Raw genomic sequence first — 22526 nt, forward strand, 5'->3', positions numbered from 1 at the left:
TCGCCATCAAAAATGTACTCCTAAATTTGGTGTGTTTATTGTCATATACATAATCTAATCCTATAATATACATATGTGTTGAGAAACCAATGGAAGAAAATGGGGCGCTGTTCGGAAAACATGAAAGCATACGATGATTGATTGCACGGCGTCACGTGACGATCTTTTGTGCTCTTGCGTGGCGAGAGGAGGAGATGTTCGCGAGGGTGGGGGGCCGAGGGGATCGCACTGTACAAAATGAGCGAGCGAGCGGGCTTCAGTGCAGAAGCAGATGCGAGAGGCGCACGCAAGATCCACCCAACGGATATATGAGCGGGGCTCATCGGACCATGAGGATTTGAGGAGGAGGAGAAATCGGCCTGTGTCATGGGCATAGACCGGCGGCGGAGAGCGTCGCTGGCTCTCACCTTGAACTTTCTGGCCTTGTTCCTGGCGCTGTCGGCTCTCGGGACGAGCCACTGGTGCGCCGGCACCCGCAAGGTAGTCAAGCCCTTCTGCGCCGGCCCGGTGACGACCAAGCGGTCCTTCTGCATCAGGTACAACAGCTCCAATTTGAACGACACGCGGCTGGTGCAGTACATCTGGGAGACCGGCGACGACAAGTACGTCATGAGGAAGTTTCACACCGGGATCTGGTTCTCCTGCGAACAGAACATCAACATGACCGGTAAATTGTCCGAGCGACGTTTTGGCCTCTGTTTCCCCCTCAGCTTTTAGCTGTCGAGCGGAAGAACCGGCGGCCAAATATTTCCACTGATGCTGAACTCAGTGACAAACCTTGACATCAATTCTCACGTTTTCTTTCCAATCATTTCTGAACGCGAGACAAACTTTGGCTCAAATGCAATGATGCGCCACACTTTCAAAAGGTTTCTCGAGCGATACCTTTTCTTCGTAATTGTTATTGCAGAGAGATGAACAAACCCGATTGCAATAGTGTGAGCGGATATTTGGATATGCTAAGAGACGGAATCGGTGTGATAGTTTCACTTCTATTCTTAACGTGAGAATGCCGCCTTGACGTATCGAAACTAGATGATCCTTCGTCTTGTTGTGTGGCGACTCCAATAGAAGCTTCCCATCCACGCTGTTTTCCTGCTTGTTGTGCATGAATTCACAGCCAAATATTTTGCAGATGCTGAGAGGCCGCCCCATCTTGTTTCCCTTTACATTGCAGGAATGCCGAAAGACAAGCATTCTCATGATTGCTTTGGCGCATCAATATATTTACCTCCGTACATTTCTTGACCCTCTTTATACTTTTGCCATTATGTTGCGACTCAATGACACTAATCGAGTCGTGTCGTTTCCCTTCTACATACATATTTATTGATGGATTGTTTTCCTGAGCACACAGAGACTAGAACTCAGACTCCTGCGTTCCTGTATCCAACAAGTCATTCTTCAAATGATTTGGCGTGAATGCTGGGAGACAATCATGAACATGAGTAGCGTTGTATGTCAAACTAAATAATAATTCTTATTCTTATTGTGTAAATACTAAAATCTATGTTTCATCACGAACCTATTTTCCTGCTTGTTCTTTTTGTTGCTTAAGTCACACTAATGCTTTGTGTCCAAATGTTTTTCTTCAACGTTTCATAGTTTACATATATATTCATATAATAAATTCATGCCGTTGCGCATGAAACCAAAATCTCCTTCGTGTTCCTATTGTGTGAATGCTGAGATTCTCCAAACCCAAATTCCAATGAATTTGGAACGTTGCGTATCGTGTAAACAAAAACATTTGCACATCCTTTTCAAACTACATTTAACTGAATACACTACAAAGACGAGATATTTCATGTTCCGAGCAATGAATGTCATTGGTGGGGTTTGTTTTTGGTTTGTCGAAATATTCTCTCATTTTGAATTTGAATCCTGCAACATGTTCCAAAAAAGCTCGCACAGGGAAAACTAAAAGAGTGGGAAAGTTGAAGAATGCTCAAACACAATGTTCCTGTTTGGAACATTCTACAGGTGGACAGGTTCATTGGAAACAGGTGAGTGGCATTATCGGGTACAAAAGGGGCATCCCCGAAAGGCTCAGTTGCTCACAAGCAAGGATGGGGCGAGGGAGCAAATAGTCCCAACAGTTTCAGAATTTAGGCATTTTGTCATCTACAGTCCATAATAACCTCAAAAGATTCAGGGACTCTTGGAGAAATCTCTGCGTATGAGGCGAGGTCGAAAAGCAACAGTGAATGCCCCTGACCTTCGATCCCTCAGGTGGCACTGTATTCCAAATCGGGATCATTGTCTCAAGGATATTGCCACGCGGGCTCAGAAACATTTCTAGTCAACACAGTTCCATCGTTACATCGACAAATGCAAGTTAAAACTCTACTATGCAAAGCAAAAGCCATACATGAACAACACCCAGAAATGCTGCAGACTTCTTTAAGCCCGAGCTCGTCTCAATTTGACTGACGCAAAGTGGGAAAGAGTGCTGAAGTTGTTTATCAAGCAAGAAGGGGAAAGCGTTTCCACCTGCAAAGCTTCAACAATGAGTTTCCTCAGTTCCCCAATCGCTTGTTGAGTGTTGTTAAAAGGAAAGGTGAAGTAACACAGTGCTAAACAAGCCCCTCCATCCATCCATCCATTTTCTGAGCCGCTCCTCCTGGCTGGAGCCTATCCCAGCTGTCATCGGGCAGGAGGCGGGCGGGGTCCACCCTCAACTGGTTGCCAGCCAATCGCAGGGCACATACAAGCAAACAACCATTCGCACTCACATTCGCACCTATGGGCAATTTTGCATCGCGCTTGTCATCATTAGGGTCACATGTGAACTGGAGCCTATCCCTGCCGACTCTGGGCGATAGGCGGGGTACACCCTGGACTGGTCGCCAGCCAATCGTAGGGAACATACGAAGAACACCTAAGGACAATTTAGAGCCTTCAATTAACCTAACATGCATGTTTTGTAATGTGGAACACACCCAGAGGGAGACCATGCAAAGTCCTCACTGACCAGAAAAATTCCAACTCTGAACTGTTGAGGCAGAGGTTCCAACCACAAGCATCACCGTGCATTCGTTCATAATCTTCATGAAAAAATGTGTTTCCAAAAGCGTTTGTGTTTTTTTTTTTTCCTCTCTCTTTGTGAAGTCTTCAATAGACAAGATTGTTTTGACTGGCAACCCATTGCAACGGACTCCAGCTCACGCCTCAATCAGGACAAGTGCTGCAGAAAAGGGATGGATGGATTTTGATGTCCAGGTTGATGTTTTATTCAACCAACAAAACCATCTCCGAATGTTCTTTCACTTCCACTTAAGCCATCTGGGAGCAACAGCGCCTGCAAAGCTTTTTGAGCGTTTCGCCTGCTGACAATGAAATCCTTAAGATCCGAGGACACTCCGACAGACAAGATGGAAGGCAGCTTTTAAGAATGGCATGGCTTTTACTTACCCTCGGAGGAAATCCCTACATCGATTGAATTGGATTATCCGAGTTCGACTCGCACGGACGGAATTGTTGAAAGTGAATGCTAACAAATGATGTCAGAATGTAGCAGTAGAAACATTTCACTGTTTTATCTCGCAGGGGAAAACTGCAGAAGTTTTATCTACGTCGCACCAGCAAATGAAAGAGGTAAGCTGACAATAAGAATGCTCATTAATACTGCTGTATAAATTGTCATTGCTAATAGTTCAAATTTCAACAAATCAGCATTTCTTTTTTGTTCCATGAGAAGTCCAATGACGAGAAAGCCCGGTACTCGTCGTGATTTCGAACATCTTCAGAGCCCACCCATGAAGAAAATATTCTGAATGTACTGTTGTTGATGTTCCCGTTGTTCTTAGAATGAGTGGAAGTACACCACACACACACACAAATACATTTAGAAATCTGCTGAAAAACATGGCGTCTTCTCCCCTGACCCAAACATATGGTATGGTCCAAAAACTGACCTGCGAGAGGCAACATGGTGCCACAGAGCATCCAGACTGCTAAAACATACAAAGAAGAAATCATCGGGGAGGAAGAAATCTAAGAAGCTAGGACAACTGGCAAAATCTTCTCCTTGTCCTTTTTATCGTGAGGCCGTAATAATAGCAACACCTTTGCTTTTCCCTTCGTCCAGTCCAGCAATAGCACAAGTTGCAGGTCAATTCCTAATTGGCCATCATTCCGTCTTACCTGACAGTCATCAAATCCGTGGATTAGACCAAGTCGGGGGCCGTGCTAGCTTTAATGGTGCCCCGTGCGAGACTCCTCCATTTCCTCACAGCATGATAAGTATTGATCTATAATTACATGTAAACACAGAATGCAAGGTACGATATAATTTACAGTGTGTCGAAATGAACGTCTATTGTTACAGATATGAACATTTTCCACATACAGGCTGTGAATTTCAAGGTCATTTGACCAAAAAACAGTTGGATTTCTTTATTTTGATGGAAAATAAGTAACGCCAATTCTGTGGATCATGAATAAAATTGAGCACCAAGCCACAACCTCTGGTGCTCATTTGAGAACCTGACCAAAACTGGGACGTGCTCTCTGATTCATCGTAAAGTGTTCGATGATTAAGTAGTTCGTTAACTAAGACTCCCTCAGTGCTGGGAAAGTTCATTTTCCAAGCGACGTAGTTCAAAGTTCAGTTCAGCGTTCCAAAAATGAACCAGTTCAGTTCATAGTTGATCATTCCAAATGTTGAACTAAGTTCAGCGTTCCAAAAAATGACCCAGTTCATAGTTGTTTTTTTGCTATATGTTGCTGACCTCAAAATACTGGCGTGTCATTTGGCAGCTTTCCGAGGTGTGAGTGAGTCACAAGCAAGTCTCAAATCCTAACCTTCAAGTCTCAAGTCCAAAATAAAAAATGACAAAAAGCAACCAAGTAAAGTCGTCAAGCAAGTCGCAAGTCAAGTCATCCAATCTTGCTCCAGTCGCACCAAATATTGGAGTAGTAATCAAATGTTTTTTTATAATAAGACTCAAAACCGACTTCACACCTTATGTGAAGTGAAATGAACAATAATTGAGCTTATGATGGATTGAATTTATTGCACTGAATTGTTGTAGCAGTTCAGGTGTTCGCCCCACGAGGAGCTGGCTCGGCTCCAGCATGCCCGCGACCCGAGTGCGGACAAGCGGTACTGCCGACGGAATGGGTGGCCAGGAATGTCGAAAAGTTCTTTTTCAAACTCCATTTAACTCCACTTTATTTGTGAACAAACTACGCTGTGCACTTCCTGTGACAGCCTCGTAACTCCTACGGTTCTTGGAGAACGCACTGAAGCAAAAGCCAAGACGGTTTTCTGTTGATCAAATCCAATTGGATGTGTCCCTAATGGGCGAAAGGAGAATGTTCGTTGTTCATGCAGGCGGCTACGTCACACTGGCAAGTGCGCAACAACGCAGATTGCGTTGCCTGGTTGACACCGGTGACCCCCAAAAATGTTTCTACACACGTTACCACTTAGCACTGATCGGAGGCGCTAATCAATCTCCCGCATCGATTCTTTCTCGTTCCCTCAGCTGTGCCGCTTGGGATTAATCCTTCATGTAACGCCGAAAAACGGATTCCACCCCCTTTTTAATATTCGTGCTGAGAATGCTGTTATACCTTAGTTGAGCTAATAGTTGAGAAACCAAGACTATTGTGCTGTTATTTCTAAATTAGAAACACAAATGACCTTGAACATGTACTGTGTGTAAATGGCAAACCCAACGCAAAAATGTCCCAGAGACGCAAATGCGCATCTTTCCAAGTAAACGCGTATTAAGGGGTCCCTTCTGCAATCTGTGCAATTCAGAGCATTCCAGGAAGGGCTTCGAGTACAAACGGACCAGATGGCCGCGCTCGGCTTTCCAGGGAACACTTAAATGCTCGTCGCCTATTCTTCGGCCAGCGATCTGTATTAACCAGACAAATTGATTGCAGAAGTGCTTCGAACGAGGAACATGCGTACAGCGGTCCTGTTTTCAATCATCACGCTGGATGGACGACATACCGTAATTAGTCACGTGACGTCGCCCGATGTCAATGAATCAGCATTATCGGTGCTGTAGAATGACCGATGGTGTCGAGAGAAGCCGGCTGATTCCGTGCTTATACATATACAAGCTATGCTAATCACATTTTGCCATCAGGTGCACACGCTGGCATGGGCGATGTCCTTGAAATCAACCTGTTTCGCAATATTCTAACTTCTATGCGCATTTGAAGAAATAAAACAATACTGCCGCCAAGCTTTGATTCAATGTTTAACGGTATTTTTTTTCAGACTTGAATTTTAGCGGTGCTTTGCAGATGCATGCGTCATACGATACAGCAGGAGATTTTTCGGCATTAAGCACTTCAGCACTTTCTCATTTTGCTGTGGTACAGCTTCGTTCCAAACTTTATGAAATACATTTGAAATCAATGTACATGGTTGTTGTTGTTTTTTTTCAACCTGCCCTGTTCATGTGCATGGCCTTGCACAATGGTGCATCTGTTTGCCTTTTGTGCTGGAACAGTTTCGCTGTGCAACAGGGGAGTTTGAAATACGGCCACTGCTTTTTTTTTTTTTTGGGGGGGGGGGATTCTTCTGATGTTTATTAAAAATGCAGCCAGACAGAAAAGGGTTTTAGGGAATAGACCGAGGGACAGAACGGACAAGGGGAACAGGGGTGCGAACCACAACAGAAATCTTGTTTGACCATAAGTAACGTTACAACGGTCAAATGGTGGTCCTATTTGTGGGGGTGCGGGGCAACCGGTGACCAATAGAAAAAGATGAGAGAGGACCGAAAAGCCCCAGACAGGACAGGATGGGGGAACACATTCACATTCACGCCGTCACTGAGTGGGAACTGATCCCACGCTGCCCGCGCCAAAGTCAGGCGAGTGCACCGCTACACCGTCAGTGATTTAAGACCCTTTTATTCAATAAGCAAGCAAACTGTTTGATCACATGGTCACGATGGGCACTGTTAATTTGGTGCCTTGAAATACGAGTTGATTTCGTTCCATCACCTCGCTCGTAACTAAAAACACTCGTATCGGAAATCATCTTTCCCCATTGAAAAGATTGGAAATGCCGTTAATCTGTTCCCGCCTCCCCAAAAACCAACAAAAATGTTTGCAATGTGCTTTGTAAGAAAGACAATAGCATTCTATAATATTGTACTTGATAAAAAGCTTTCCAAAGAGCCTTGCACTATTCCCAGGATTAACCGCCGAAGAAAGTCTGCTGCTCCCTTGCTTGTCAGCAGAAAGCAGACTTGTTCTTGGCCCTTGATCCTGGACACCCACTTTTTGACTCTCCCCCATACACATTTTGTAACCTTTTAAAATTCTTTCGTGGCGGCGGTCCCCCTTCCAAAGCAAGAAATTCTCTTGTAGCTCTTTGGCTTCTGAAGGGCATCCAGCAATGATGTCATTTCCAAAATGGCTGACAAGAAGAGGAGAGGCTTAAAGATTTTTCTGAAATAAACTTACAAGCAAGTTAAACTCAACTTGGCTCATTACTTTTTCACAGCTACTGTAAGCGACACCGTAACTGCAGTAATATTTATATATATATATATATATATATATATTTTTTTTTTTTACACAGGATAAAGAATGCATGCCACTGAGTTTTGTTATATTGTCTGTCTACGTGTGTTGCTGCACAGTTTGGGTTCACATATCTGTTCCTTAAAGAGTTCCAACACCGCCACATAGCTGCTATTCATTAGCCTGTCTATGGCGTTTCCCATGATGCATTAACGTTAAGCTAGCGGACTCGACGCAAAGTCGGACGGTTCGCTGCCTCCGTGCGGCACTCATATGTCACATTTTTGCCCGCAAGTCAGAGCGATGGACGACGGCTCATATCTCACAGTCGGGTCACTCGTATGTGAAGGCACCACTCTATTCGATTTTTCAAAAACATTCCTGCCTGAAGCCAGTCTGTAACCGTCTGCCCATCTCAAACCATCGAATTGACGAACACATTCGCGTGAGTGGGAAATTCCATGAGAAGCAAGTGGATTCTTTGTTTTAGGGAAATATCATTCCAATCAGGATATTTTGGGCAACCGGGATACCACCTTGGTCCAGCTTATGATGAATGACTTCACAATCACTTGATGATGTTGTGTGATATACTGAACATACATACGTACATACAGTGGGTGCGGAAAGTTTTCAGACCCCTTAAATTTGTCACTCTTCGTTATATTGCAGTCATTTGTTCAAATCATTCAAGTTCACTTTTCCTCATTAATGGACACACAGCGCCCCATGTTGACAGAAAAAAACGGAATTGCTGACATTTTTGCTGATTAAAAAAGAAAAACTGAAATATCACACAGCCACAAGTATTCAGACCCTTTGCTGTGACACTCACATATATTGAACGCGGGTGCTGTCCATTTCTTCTGATCATCCTTGAGATGGTTCCACACCTTCATGGGAGTCCAGCTGTGTTTGATTGTACTGATTGGACTGGATTAGGAAAGCCACACACCTTGTCTATGTAAGACCTCACAGCTCACAGTGCATGTCAGAGCAAATGGGGAATTATGAGGTCAAAGGAACTGCCTGAAGAGCTCAGAGACAGAATTGTGGCAAGGCGCAGATCTGGCCAAGGTTACAAAAAATTCTGCTGCACTTAAGGTTCATAAGAGCACAGTGGCCTCCATAATCCTGAAATGGAAGACGCTCGGGACGACCAGAACCCTTCCATGAGCAATCGGGGGAGAAGAGCCTCGGTGGGAGAGGGGTAAAGGAGAATCCAAAGATCACTTGTGGCTGAGCTCCAGAGATGCAGTCGGGAGATGGGAGAAAGTTCTAGAAAGTCAACCATCACTGCAGCCCTCCACCAGTCGGGGCTTTATGGCAGAGTGGCCCGACGGAAGGAAGCCTCTCCTCAGTGCAAGACACATGAAAGCCCGCATGGAGTTTGCTAAAAAACAAAAACACCTGAAGGAGTCCAAGATGGTGAGAAATAAGATTCTCGGGTCTGATGAGACCAAGATAGAAATTGTTGGCCTTAATTCTAAGTGGCATGTGTGGAGAAAACCAGGCACTGCTCATCACCTGTCCAATACAGTCCCAAGAGGGAACCATGGTGGTGGTGGGGGTGTTTTTCAGCTGCAGGGACAGGACGACCGGTTGCAATGGAAGGAAAGATGAATGCGGGCAAGTACAGGGTTATCCTGGACGAAAACCTTCTCCAGAGTGCTCAGGACCTCAGACTGGGCCAAAGGTTCAAATTCCAACAAGACAATGACCCGAAGCACACAGCTAAAATACTGAAGGAGTGGCTCCAGAACAACTCTGTGACTGTTCTTGAATGGCCCAGCCGGAGCCCTGTCTTAAACCCAATTGAGCATCTCTGGAAAGACCTGAACATGGCTGTCCACCAACGTTCACCATCCAACCTGACAGAACTGGAGAGGCTCTGCAAGGACGAATGGCAGAGGATCCCCAAATCCAGGTGTGATCGTTCCCCAAAAGACTCATGGCTGGATTAGCTCAAAAGGGGGCTTCTGCTAAATACTGAGCAAAGGGCCCGGATACTTATGGCTGTGTGATATTTCAGTTTTTCAGTCACTATGGGGTGCTGTGTGTACATTAACGAGGGGGGGGGGGGGGGGGGGGTGAAGTTAAATGATTTTAGTAAATGGCTGCAATATAAAAAAAGAGTGAAAAATGTAAGGGGGTCTGAATACTTTCCGTAGCCACTGTATTTGCACCATAGCTTACATCCAATGGTTTGAAGCGTTTTTATGATGTGATATTGAATCTGCGTCTTTGTAATTCTTGTACCGTCTCCGACTTCCATAGGGGTTCTGTGGTTGTGCATCGTGGCAGAGTGCCTGTACATCATGCTCTTGGCCACCGGGGGCATCCTCATGTCAATAGAAGTGTGCCAGTTTGGAAACGTCATCGATGGCCTCAAGCTCAATGCCTTTGCTGCCATTTTCACCGTGCTTTCAGGTGGGTACAATCCAGACCTGACCAGACCCCAATGTCGAGGGCCCGTAAACTCCCCATGTGGAAAGCTGTCCTTAAAATGAGTTTTGAGAGAAAATGATTGCTCAACCACACACTCATTACTGGCACTTGATTGGCTCCAACTCTTAGTTGATTGCCCCTTCAAAACTGATCAATAGCCCGTTCAGTTATTCTCGGAACATGCTATGCTGTGACTTTTTTCGGAAGTGGCATTCAACGGACCCGTCGCAAATCATTTGCCTCCAGTTGTGCTGCAATTATTAATCGAGTATTCTACTGACAATTATGTCGGCATAATCAAGTGTAAAGTATATTTTTGTTTGGTTAAAAAGCAATGATGAATACACCAGAGAAAATGAGACATTTCATTTCCTCGTGAAAGACCAATTGCTTTCCTCTTTTAGACAATCAACAGTATTGTTCTTGAATTCCCATTGTGCATTTGGGAGGAAACGGAATTTTCTTGTTTGCAAACATTTCTCCTGCGGCAATTTCAAACAAATACGAATGGGCATTTTTTGGGAGCATTTTAAAAAAAGAGGAACACACGTTTGTCATCTGTTATAAAGCACTTCCGTTTCGCCCCCCAGGAGGAAGAACATTTTGCGACTATAAATGGTATCCTTTGTCTATAAAATTGTCATTAGTACACCTCTGCATAACATTGTATCCGTATTACCATTAAAGAAAACAAAATAAGAAAAAGAAAGAAACAGTTCAACTTCCAACCAAGTCTTAGCCTCGGGCCCATTTTCTCCATCTCTTCCTGCGTCTTTGCCTCCAAATGTGTCCAGGTCTCTTGTTTACGCTTCCTGTCGTTTGCTTGGTGCAAAATGGTGTAGCAAGAGCGCCACTGCCACCTACTGTAGCGGATGTGCAATTACACTTAATTCTCGTACGGCATAACAAGAAAAACCAGGCTTCCCCAGGGTCAGCCCCCCCCCCCGGAAAAAAAGCAAAGAAATGAGGCTTGAGTGGTGTCCATCAATGTTTTTCTGAGTGAAGAAATGTAATTTATTTTAGAATCGAAAAAATTCTCTGCGGGAAGAAAGGTCTGGGGGGGAATCCCCCGAACGGCTTTGCCGTTCGCACGTCCGGACACAGGAATGAAGTTTACTGTGGAATAGATGCTAGCCGTGTTCTGATCGGTAAATAAAGTGAACAAATAGCAAAATACAAGAGTGATTCTGGAGAACACTCCACTTACTGAAGCAGACCGTTCATGCGCAGGAAGCCCGGAAGGCGCACGGCCGGCCGGCCGGCCTGCCGTGTAACTATTTGCATGCTAGCTCGCAAAGCTAGCTCCCAATGCTCACGAAAGCAAGCGGACGTGACATCAGGCCGCGCGATCCAATGTGGATTCTTTTATTCTTGCAATAATGAACGTTTGTGTTCCGTTAATCGTCGTCGTCGTTCGTGTGTACGTTACCGGCGGCGGTTGGGATGTAACGGTCCCCTTTATGTTGTACTTTGACTTTCGGTTGTGTGTGAAAGAAAGAATGACCACGTGGTCAATTCCTTTACCAGAGCGTGCTCACAAGGGTGTCGACGGTAACAATAACAGCGTGGTACATTTTGACATCATAAGTAGTCATTCTCATGTATTTCTGTAGTATAACAATAAGTGATACATATAGCTGTAGAAAGAGAAGATATGAATGCGTTTGTCTTTTCAAGTCGACGAGAAGTCACGAGTCATTGCTGTTCGAGTCCAAGTCTTCGAGTCGAAGGTCATCAGATTCACGACTCGAGTCCAAGTGATGCGACTCGTGTCCACACCTCCGCTCAAACATTGGAAAGATTAGTGACAAATTTGCACAAATGCAGCGTAATGAGATGCGTTCGAATCAGACTCAGATTTTTGCATAGCAACATGAGTGTTTAGTGCAGCACTTAAAGTGATCAGAAAAGAACTACAAAGCCTTAGTTTTTTGGGGGGGGTTGTTCGTTTTTTGTACAAATTGAAACCGGCATTTCAAAAACAAAAAACCTTCTAAATGTGGAAAAAGCATCTTTACAACAGTCGGTCCATGCGTGTATTATGGAGGCCACTTTCAGCCAACTGAGATTTCTCGCCACTTGGCACGTGGGCCTTCCCTCCCTCGCCGAAGGAATTAACGACGACCTTCTCTCCGGTCCACCGTGTGAAAGTGATGGCGACCGCCGGGCTCGGCGCGGTGAAAGATATTCCGCTTAGCCGCAAAGACTTTCTGTGCACGGTCGACTTCCCTGCTTCTCAAGAGCTATCGGCTAAATAATTGAGCCCTTCAGTCCACATTGAGGAACTGTAATGGAAGGGATACGCTTTGTGTCTGTTTCATTACAGCCACCTTATTGTGCTCTCCAGCTTGAAAGTTGAACTTCATTCTGTTGTGTTTGATGAAATCAACGAGTCGAGAAAACAGTCGAAAGTGATATCGACCGGATGCGTTGCACGTGACGTGTGCAAATCTGAAGTCTTAACCTTCGAGTCATTCTATATTGGCCAAGTGATCTCAATTCAAATCCTTATTAAGGCTGTCTGAAGGCCTTTGCGCAGCGCCATCGGCACAGCGCAATACCGACCTTTTGAAAAGAGGAGAAAGATGAAGAAATGTTTTCACATTTTGGGACCATCGCACGTATTTTCAAAGCTCCGCTTTCGATGAATTAAACAGATGGCCTGAATTTGGATTCACTAACATAGGCACGGAAGTCAGAAGAGAATTGGCCGGCCGCTGTCCTAAATTTGATGGGAATTTTGAGTGTACGCGGAACTTGTGCACAACTCTTTTGTTTGCAACAAATGAACTCACAGTTGATGTATGAAAGGCTATTCCCAATTTTCACCTGTTCATTTTTTTTTAAAAAATGTTGCACAACCACAAGCTTTAATCAGAATCAGAATCTTCCTTATTTGTTAAGTAACCAAAAAACACACAAGGAATTTGTCTCCGGTCGTCGGAGCCGCTCGAGTACGACAACAGACGGTCGGTCAATTGACAGAGAACACTTTGGAGACAGAAAGACATTGACAAAAAACAGTCACTGAGCAATGAAGGGTTGCTAGTTATCTGGTCATGTTTACTTGTTTTTTGACAATTGGGCAAAAAGATGCACAAGTCCTCTAGCACTTCGAGCAGTTCGAATGACCAATCTCGCAATTGTCCGGCGCAATGAGCGTTGTGCAAAGGGCGCCGAGACTTCAAGGAGTGAAGAGTCGCGCGATCATCTGGGACAATGTCGATTGTGCAAATGGTGCAGATACTCCTCAGTCGGTGTGCAAGTGGTGCAGATGCGACTCTGGCGTGAGTGGCCAGTATCGGTCAACAACAACAGATGTGCAAACGGACGACCGCAGCGAGTGCACGAGTCACGCATCATTGGCCCCACAGAAATGTGACAACGAACTCATGTTTCATCCGTTATGCAATAGAAGATCGGCTTTCTATTGAAACAATGTCCCTGACCAAAACAACTGCCCTCGAGGAGCCATTCTAATTGGCTAAGGACTGCTCTCAGCTAGTTCATATGGTTGGCGTCACATTTGCAGTCGTTCAACTTCCTTTATCTGCAGGGGACGCTTGAACTTTAGCAAATGGATTCATTCTGAATCATTTCTCAACATGCTTGCGAGCCCAAATGTACCTTTTGTATTGAGCCCGTTTTGGGGCTTGCAGCAGATGCTGCGCTTTTCCTTCCTTGCCATCATACATCATATTACTCCTGTCCGTTGACGCCCGTGCAAGGTGCGGTGGCAGAAATCTTCCCGGTCTGGCGCCACAGAAGATCCACTTCAAACCCAAACGAGGGATTTTCCCCACCGCCCGTCCTGGAACCTCGTAGGTTACACTTCCAGGAACAATACGAGACCAAAAGACTTTTGCCAGCGAAACAAAGCGGCCAGAATAAGATGCGGCATGGCTGGCGTGGAGACGTGCACAAACAACATTTCCCATTAGCAAGCTTGCCAACTGTACCACACAACCTTAAGTCATGGCAACCCTAAATCTGGCAGTTCAATAAGGTCAACAAACATGAACAAGAAAGATTGTCTTTGCTACTGCAATCATTGGAATTTGCACGTGGCGATGATTTAGGGGAAGCGCGTCATGTTGATCTCCGCTGCGGCGCCTGCGAACCAATCCAAAGTAAAAGCCTCACCGGAGTTGCTGTCATTTCTTTATCCGAATAGCGGCGGCAACTGTAAAGCCGCCGTGCGTTGTATGCGTCCTTCATAATTGGAACATTTGGAATCTCATATATATATATATATATATATGTTTATATTATTCATAAAAAGCCCCATTTTCATCTCCAAAGCCACTCGTGATATGTTTCGGCATACGAGGAAGCTGAGCGATGCGACCTTTTCCGAATTGACTGCTCGTCACGTTTGCCATTTTACTTGCAGTCATCCGTGGATTATAGAGCCATCAAAGGAGAGGAATAGAAGTGAGAGTTTGCGCAAGGACGATCCAAGATCGTCAGGTTTTATTGGCTGACGACGAACTTGTCATGTGGATGACGAGCTTTACGGTCACTCTTAAACCAGCGCTTTCTTTCGGGTTCAACTCTGTACAAAAATACAAGTTAAGCTCTACGAACGGTCGGAGGACACGCGGTCGTGACACTTAGTTTAAGGAAGCTCACGATCTCTGTTCTCTTTCATTCCGTGGTGTTTGATTGGGTTGAGGTCAGGGCTCTTCATTTCTTCCACACCAAACTCCTCCAACTTTGCCCTTACGGGCCAGTTCAAAAGTACTGAACCCAATTTCCCTTTAGCTTTATTTGTCGCAATAGAAACGCAATACATTCATAGAAATCATTTCATCACTACTTATTCACATAATCTCCATAATCTCCATTTTTCTCAACGCTGACTGTTCAGCGATGAACAAAGGCGTGTACTGCTGTGCTTTTTTGTTAACCAACTTGCTTAACTCTTTCTTTTAAAGGTTATAAAGGTCCAAAAGGTTATAATGTGAAGATGCCAGGTTGGGACACGAGTTATGGTTGTCTAGCCAAAGGATCTGATGACTTCGCAAGGTCCTTTACTTGTCAAAGCAGGCTCTTATCCTGAGCCTTTGGTCCTGGACACCCACTTTTTGACTGTGCGGTGGCCTATTGCAGCTTCCCCGTACACATTTTGGTACCTTTTGAAAATGTTTACCGGTGGTTCCCCGTTCCAAAACTAGAAATTCAGTCACAGTTTTCTGCTTCTGTTGGCATCCTACAATAATGTCATTTCCAAAATGGCTGACAGGAAGAGAACAGGCTTAAACGTTTTTTTTTTTCCCCCTCAAATAATCAAACAAGTGTTTAAACTACAAACCATGAACATTTCAGATGCCCCCCCCCCCCCCCCCAATAATTAGGAGGTTAAATTAAATTGAGCTCCTTACTTTTTCAGTGCCTCATATTTGGCAAGCATTACCCATACTCGCTTTGTGATTGGGTGCATGTGAAGGATTGTCGCTTTATTAATCCCTGAAAAGAAATGAATTTGAACCGTTTTAAGGATTGACTGATGATCAGTGCAGGGTATATCCATCCATCCATCCATTTTCTGAGCCGCTTCTCCTCACGCGGCTCGCGGGCGAGCCGGAGCCCATCCCAGCTGTCACCGGGCAGGAGGCGGGGTACACCTTGAACTGGTCGCCAGTCAATCGCAGGGCACACATAAACAGACAACCATTCGCACTCACAATCACACCTACGGGCAATTTAGAGTCCTCAATGAACCTAGCATGCATGTTTTTGGGATGTGGGAGGAAAGCGGAGTGCCCGGAGAAAAGCCACGCGGGCACGACAGGGAGAACATGCAAACTCCACACAGGCGGCGCCGGGCATAGATTCTGGCCTTCGCTTGAAAGTGGCTCTCGATTTTCAAACAGCTCGGCCGGTCTTGTCACGAGTGGACGCAGTCATCTAAATGATCATTTTATACGTCATCTGTATCTGTTCGTTGCAGAACAAGGCCACTCAAAAGTAACGTCCCGCTGCTGGAGGACGATTTGAAAGCGGATATTTCAAGTTGAAGTCACGACAGACTGCCGCCGTAAAGGCAGCTCCCCAAACCACGTCTGTCCTCAGTTATGAAACTCGTAGCAACCTGTCGGTGCTTCGGGCCTGCGCTTGTTCACCGTTCTGCCCCGTTGAGCTCACTTGAATGGAACGGCCGCACCCACCTGAAATTGTTTCACGAGGACCTTTGCTGTTCGAGGGGCGGAACTTCTCTCATTTGCGCAGAAAAGGCTGAATGAAGTTCCACAGGAAAAAAAAGGTGTCAAGACTGTGATCTCAATTCATACCGCTCAATCTGACAAAGATGTCTTAACTTGTAATACAACGCGTGTGCGTGTGCGTGTGTGTGTGCGTGTGCGTGTGTGGGGGGGGGGGGGAATTTGGTCAGCGGACTGTTGGACTAAATTTGTGTTGACTTTTATTTTTGCTTCAGTTCGTACACGTCAGGCACCACCAAGTTCTGGAACATACTGTAGGTAGAGTAGTGGTGAGCACATCTGTGAGAAAATCGTGGTTGGGTAGATTTGATTCTTGGTTTTTTTTTTTGATTCCATAATTCATATTTCAGAAAAAAACATTTATTTTGCTGCGTTCTATTGTCTGAATCCAAAATCCCTCCCTCAATGTCCTGGCAGCTCAGCTCACAAATCCCTCTGGTGTACTGCGACAACATAATGAGGCTCTCTCCAGTGCCATTAACGGCAAAAACAGCTCGAGTGACAAAGAAGGACCACTTTATTTTGTAAAAGAACGCAAAATGAATTTGTGTTCATTTACATGGCAAAGGCATAGTAGGCAAAAGGAGAACAATGTCATTTGCATCGTCAGAAAACCTTTCAAATCGGGAAACTTTCCTTCTGACTGTAAAGACATTTTGGCATCGAAATACTGAAAAATGGGACTTCAGCCAATTGTTTCCTTCAAAACAAGGACAGTTTGATGAATAAGTGCCATGCAAATCATATCCGTCATTTGTTTTTCCATAGGAAAATCATGTCTTTACCGTAATGGATCAAATTAGATTCACGTGACCCATTCGTTCAATCACGACCTCAAAATCTGACGGTGCGCCAGCCAACTGAATGAGCGTCGAGTTGGTCCGCTCACGCCACTGCTTGACGTGATGTGCTACTGACACCAAGTGGCGACGCCGGAGAAGTGCATCATTTGTATTCTTTTTTTTTTTTGCATGGCAGGCCTGCTCGGGATGGTGGCCCACATGATGTTCACCACAGCCTTCCAGCTGTCTGTCAGTCTGGGCCCAGAAGACTGGAAACCTCAGACTTGGGACTACAGTTGGTCATACATGTGAGTCCACAAACGTGTCTGCTTTTTACATGTTGTCGTCGGAAAGCTTTTGGGTTTTTTTTTTTAATCGTGTGATCTCCACGGACACAGACACAAATCAGTCAAGACGGCGGCATGAGCGCATCGTGCACAAGTGCTCCTTCAGAATTGTGGGCAGCGGGCTGCTTTTTGTGGACAGCACTCAAATGCTCTGGGTTCAATTCTAGGACAGCGATGTGTGTGGCTTGCATGTTTGGCAGTTTAGTGTTTACGTGAATTTTTATTTTTCTAACAAAATGTGCATATTAGGTTCATTAATTGAAAACTCTGAACGTGAAGGTGTATGATTACTTGTCTATATCTTATATATCTATATGGATATATATATTGAAGTTGAAAATCATGCAATTATGAAAATAAAGTTAAATTAATTCAATTTCTACAGCAAATTTGAAATAATTCCCCTTGGGGAAATTCTGCAATACATCAAAAAATTCTGGACATTTTCAAGTTGGAAACTTGACATGGGAATCGATGGGAATAATTTACCAAATTCAACGTTGGCTCTTAATCAGAATCCGAATCATCTTTATTTGCCAAGTCTGTCCAAAAAACACACAAGGAATTTGTCTCCGCTAGTTGCAGCGTGGCGAGACGACGACAGCGAGTGCACGAGTAATATAGAATTGGCCCCACAGAAATGTGACAACGAACTCAAGTCCAAAAATTGCCAGCTTGTTGGAATGGAATTGTAGGTTAGCTGTTTAAGAAGTTGATGGCAAGAGGGAAGAAGCGGTCGGAATGTCTACTAGTTCTAGTTTGCATTGATCGGTAGCGCCTACCTGAGGGAAGGAGCCGGAAGAGCCGCTGACCTGGATGCGGAGGATCCGAGAGGATTTTGCTTAGTTCTGGCAGCGTGCAGGTCCTCAAGGGTGGGTAGGGGGGTACCGACAATCCTTTCAGCAGTTTTGATTGTCCGTCGCAGTCGGAGTTTGTCCTTTTTTGTAGCAGCACCAAACCAGACTGCGATGGAAGAACACAGGACCGATTCGATGGTGGCAGGCCGTGCGTCCTCAGAAGCCGCAGGAAGTACATCCTCCGCTGGGCCTTTTTGAGGACGGAGTTGATGTCGGTCGCCCGCTTCAGGTCCTGAGAGATTGTAATTCCCAGGAACTCGAAGGTGTCGACGGTTGACACAAGGCGGCCGGACAACGTGAGGGGCAGCTGTGGTGCAGTCGTTCGTGTAGAGAGAGAAGAGCCAGCGGAGAGAGGACACGACCTCGGGGCGCCCCAGCGCTGATGCTGCGTGTGGATGAGGCGGCCTCCCCCAGCCTCGCCTGCTGTGTCCTGCCCGTCAGGAAGCTGTAAATCCACTGGCAGATGGCAGGTGAGACGCTGAGCTGGAGAAGCTTGGAGGAAAGGAGTTCAGGGATGCTGGTGTTGAACGCTGAGCTGAAGTCCACGAAGGGAAGTATAGTTGTATAGTTGTGGGAAATAATTCATGTTAGATCCTGACTAATTCCTGCAAGGCGGCACGGTGGCCGACTGCCTCACAGTTCTGAGGACCGGGGTTCGATCTGTGTGGACTTTGCACGTTCTCCCCGTGCCTGCGTGGCTTTTCTCCGGGCGCTCCGCTTTCCTCCCGCATCCCCAAAACATGCGTGCGAGGTTGATTAACGACTCTAAATTGCCCGTAGGTGTGAACGTGAGCGCGAATGGTTGTTTGTTTGTATGTGCCCCTGCGATTGGCCGGACCCCGCCTCCTGCCCGAGGACAGCTGGGATTGGCCACCCTTGTCAGGATAGGCGGTAAAGTGGTGTCATTGATATGTTTTGAGTCCATAACGTTTGAAGAAAAGGGCTAAAAAGTTGAAAAGACAATTTGAACTCTTTTCCACAATTTCAGTTGTCCGAATATTTTGGGGGCGGGGCTATAACCGGCATAAATGGGCCCTCCCCCTACCGCTTCGATGTTTGGGCGTCGTTCACTCGACATTCATGCTTTTGTTCTTCAATGAATTGCTTGTCCAATCAAATATTTCAAATGCGATCATATTCTACATACCAATAAATCTGTTGAAATGTCCTGCTTTTAAATGTATTGTCGCGCACGGATGTGCGCTCATGACAAAAGCAAATGTTTCGATTTCTGCTTGAATATGATATCTTCCAATTTGGTAAACTTCCGAAATTCCCCAGCTTCACTTCTCATGGAAAACGTTAGAGAAATCTCCTGGAAACGTTTCACTCCTTTGAAACCCTGATAAAAAAAAAAATACATAAATAATGGCAATAATGTGGTTTAATAGTGGGGATGCACGCTCCATTCTGAACACCAGTTTAAGTTCCTTTTTTTTTTTTTTTTTTTTGCCAAATAAAGTAAGTACACCGTTCTTTTGTTTTTCCATCCATCCATCCATCCATATTTTAGAACATTTGTCCTCTTTAGGTCTGAGGTGAGTCGGATCCTACCCCAGCTGACTTTGGGCGAAAGGGTGAGGTTCACCCCGGACTGGTCACGAGTCAGTTCCGGGCTTGATTTAGTTAGCTTGCTGTATTCTGAAGTGTGGGAATGCTCCGTGTTTGGCAAGACGTGTCATAACGTTACGTTTGATCTCCACTCCTCTTTAGATTAGCGTGGAGCTCGTTCACAGCGTGCATGGCCTCCTCTGTCACCACCATCAACCGCTATACCAAAACCATTCTGGAGTTCAAGCACAAGCGAAGGAACATTGAGAAGAACTTAAAGATCAAGCAGAAGCTGTTGGAGCTCGAGGCCCCCGAGCAGGTGTGGGACATGTACATCAGCTCGGTGCCGAGTACTGCGGAGGAGCTGCTGGACCTTTCGTCCAACGGCCGCAAACTCTCCAACGCGTCCATCTTCATGGACCTCAACGACCTGCCTGACCCTCAGAGGGAGGAGTACTGTTAGAGGAGATATTTCCAAATTGAAAAACATCAACGAGACAGAAGAGTTTATATTATTGGGGGCCTAAAAGAAGTACTAACAACCCCCCGCCCCAATAATAACATTGCTGTCTGACAGAAAATGTGTATCTCCATTTATCCTAAAAGTGAGAAAAATACAACTTGCCCGTTGTAACGGCAGTAAGCAAAATAGTTGACGCTATATTTTATCAATCATAAATAATCGATTGAACTGAAGAACAAAAGGGTCTTCTTGCAGTTTAAGCATACAAAAGAATGTCAAATCTCATAATTGTACCATGAAAATATCGTTTGATGACGATGTTTGACCAAATCGGGAGCGACCCTGTGCGTCGAGGCTGCGCTGTAACAGACAAAGACAAGACAAAGCAGGAAAATGGAGCCCATTTCTTTAGCATCTGTTAGCTGACAAGGCTACGGTGAGAAAGGGAAAAAGGGGAAAGAGCTCAGCCAATGAGTGTTCAGTGCTCAAGATGGATAAAGTGGATTGTTGTGTCACAACAACAATCGGGCGTGTCACAACTCAGTCATGGCTGCTCCACCAATGAAATAAGCAGCTCAAGGTTACCATGACTACACACACACACACACACACACACGGCAACATTTGTTCGTGTTAGATAATAAAACGCACACATGACCTCGTTGAAATATGATATGAGGCTTTTGCAATTTTGCGACCGCACGTAGAGGTTAGGGTTAGCGAGAAGTGTCAAAAATCAACACCTATGAAAATGTCCTGGTGAAGCAGGAGGATCGTTTTGCTTTTTGCGAGCAGGCATTTCTCTCTCGAGCATCAAATAACGCTCTCCAAAGACTCAACGTGCCTCAGCACCGATTTGCTGACGCTGTATGCTTCACGTGCTCGCCCACATGGCCCTTTGGCCGAATAAAGTGGGAATGTACTCCAGCAACGCACCTACACCGTCATACTGCTTCCGCGAGCCGAAGCGCGAGTGCTTTTACAGCCTGATGCCATCGTCAAGTCATGCGATATCATTAGATTTGCATATTCGCAGATCAAAACAACCCCAATAAAGACAGCACGCTAATTCCCGTACGAGGCGAACGATCCACCTCTTGGCGATAACAGCAGCAGCGCTTTATCGGGCACGAAACAACGGCCATCTGAGAAGAGGTCTAATTGAAATGGGACACAACCAAATTGAAATGGCCCATAATAGGCTAAGGCTACAGCACTGCGCAAAGTCACGAAAGGACACATTTCTGTCAGCCACGCTGTGATGGAAACGCTTGCGCCGTTTGAAGCAGAGCCAATTACATCCACGCAACAAGTGGATGGAAATCAGAAGTCAACGGTAATAGTTTGTTCAACTGTTGTAGTAGTTGCTGCAAAAAGGGGTTTGGTAATTATAATAATAATAATGCTTGCGATATCTCGAGTGGTATTATTTATTACATTTTGGCACAGACTTGTGCACGAATCACGGAAGTTGCCGCGCATGATTTGCTCTCGCGGGCCACTTACGATGATGTAGCGGGCCGGATCTGGCCCCCGGGCCTTGCCTTGAGTGCACGCCTTCCACATATCGCTCAATTTCAGCGCCGCCGTGCCGTTCTGCCGAGGGTACTTCCATGATAATGCATGTGCGTTTCAGCTTTTTCTTCATGATATTGAATCGTTGTAGCCCGTGACATTCAGCGTAGGTGAGGATGCACCAAAAAAAAAGGTTGTTGATGCTTTTGCTTTTACTTGTATACAAGTAGTGCACAACTGCTGTGAGTGGCTCAAGATGAGGTCTTGTAGTGACAGAGCTCGAGTCTTAGGAGAATATATAGTTAGTTAGTAAATACTTTAGTTACATCGCTGGTAAGCGTGTAAATGTGTATTTTTTTTCAAAAAGGCCGTGTGGCGTGTGTTTGCTCGCGGCAGGATGCTTTCCGTCCAAGGTTATTGTTTGTTTGTTTGTTTCTTCTCCTCGGATACCAATTGAAAGAAAACATGCGGCAGCTGTGCGAATTGCCCAAAAAATCATCAGTGAAGGGTTACATTCTGAGTCGAGCTGACATAACGCGTTACTATATCAATATAGAAACCCGGTCATTTGAAAGAACGTGTACGGCAACGTGTGTCTAAATATGTCAATCTAACTTTGTTGTATATCTTGGTTTGATTCTAGATTCTATTTTAAAAGGACTGAGTACTAAAAGCATGTTTTGTCTCAATGTACAATGTTTGTGGCACTTTTTGTATACATGTCCTTTGGTTACAATTTGTGGAGAATATATTTGCAGTATAAAGTTGAAATTGTTCACATATTGGCCACAAGAGGGCAGTGCTGTCATAGCTTTTGTCGTGTTTCCTTCTCACCTGTT

The 22526-nt window shown here is 45.2% G+C and overlaps 1 protein-coding gene across 5 annotated transcripts; it reads left to right on the forward strand.

Moving 5' to 3' along the window:
• The first annotated feature begins 225 nt into the window (after positions 1-225).
• Positions 226-22467, forward strand: gsg1l2b (gsg1-like 2b). Of its 5 annotated transcripts, XR_009785612.1 has the most exons (7): positions 226-667; positions 3550-3597; positions 9778-9930; positions 17151-17262; positions 18412-18628; positions 19690-19735; positions 19872-19961. XR_009785612.1 is itself a non-coding variant. In XM_061755660.1 (6 exons), exons 1-6 carry the CDS (start codon positions 367-369, stop codon positions 19974-19976), a joined length of 765 nt encoding a protein of 254 aa, XP_061611644.1. In that variant the 5' UTR covers positions 226-366; the 3' UTR covers positions 19977-20114. The 5 variants fall into 5 exon arrangements, 3 of the variants coding, with proteins under 3 accessions (XP_061611644.1, XP_061611643.1, XP_061611642.1); XR_009785613.1 differs by lacking the exon at positions 19690-19735 and having other exon boundaries at positions 19872-20010; XM_061755660.1 differs by lacking the exon at positions 18412-18628 and having other exon boundaries at positions 19872-20114.
• The last annotated feature ends 59 nt before the right edge of the window (positions 22468-22526 follow it).

The sequence above is a fragment of the Phyllopteryx taeniolatus genome, chromosome 19, assembly GCF_024500385.1.
Source record: "Phyllopteryx taeniolatus isolate TA_2022b chromosome 19, UOR_Ptae_1.2, whole genome shotgun sequence".
Classification (NCBI taxonomy): Eukaryota; Metazoa; Chordata; class Actinopteri; order Syngnathiformes; family Syngnathidae; genus Phyllopteryx; species Phyllopteryx taeniolatus.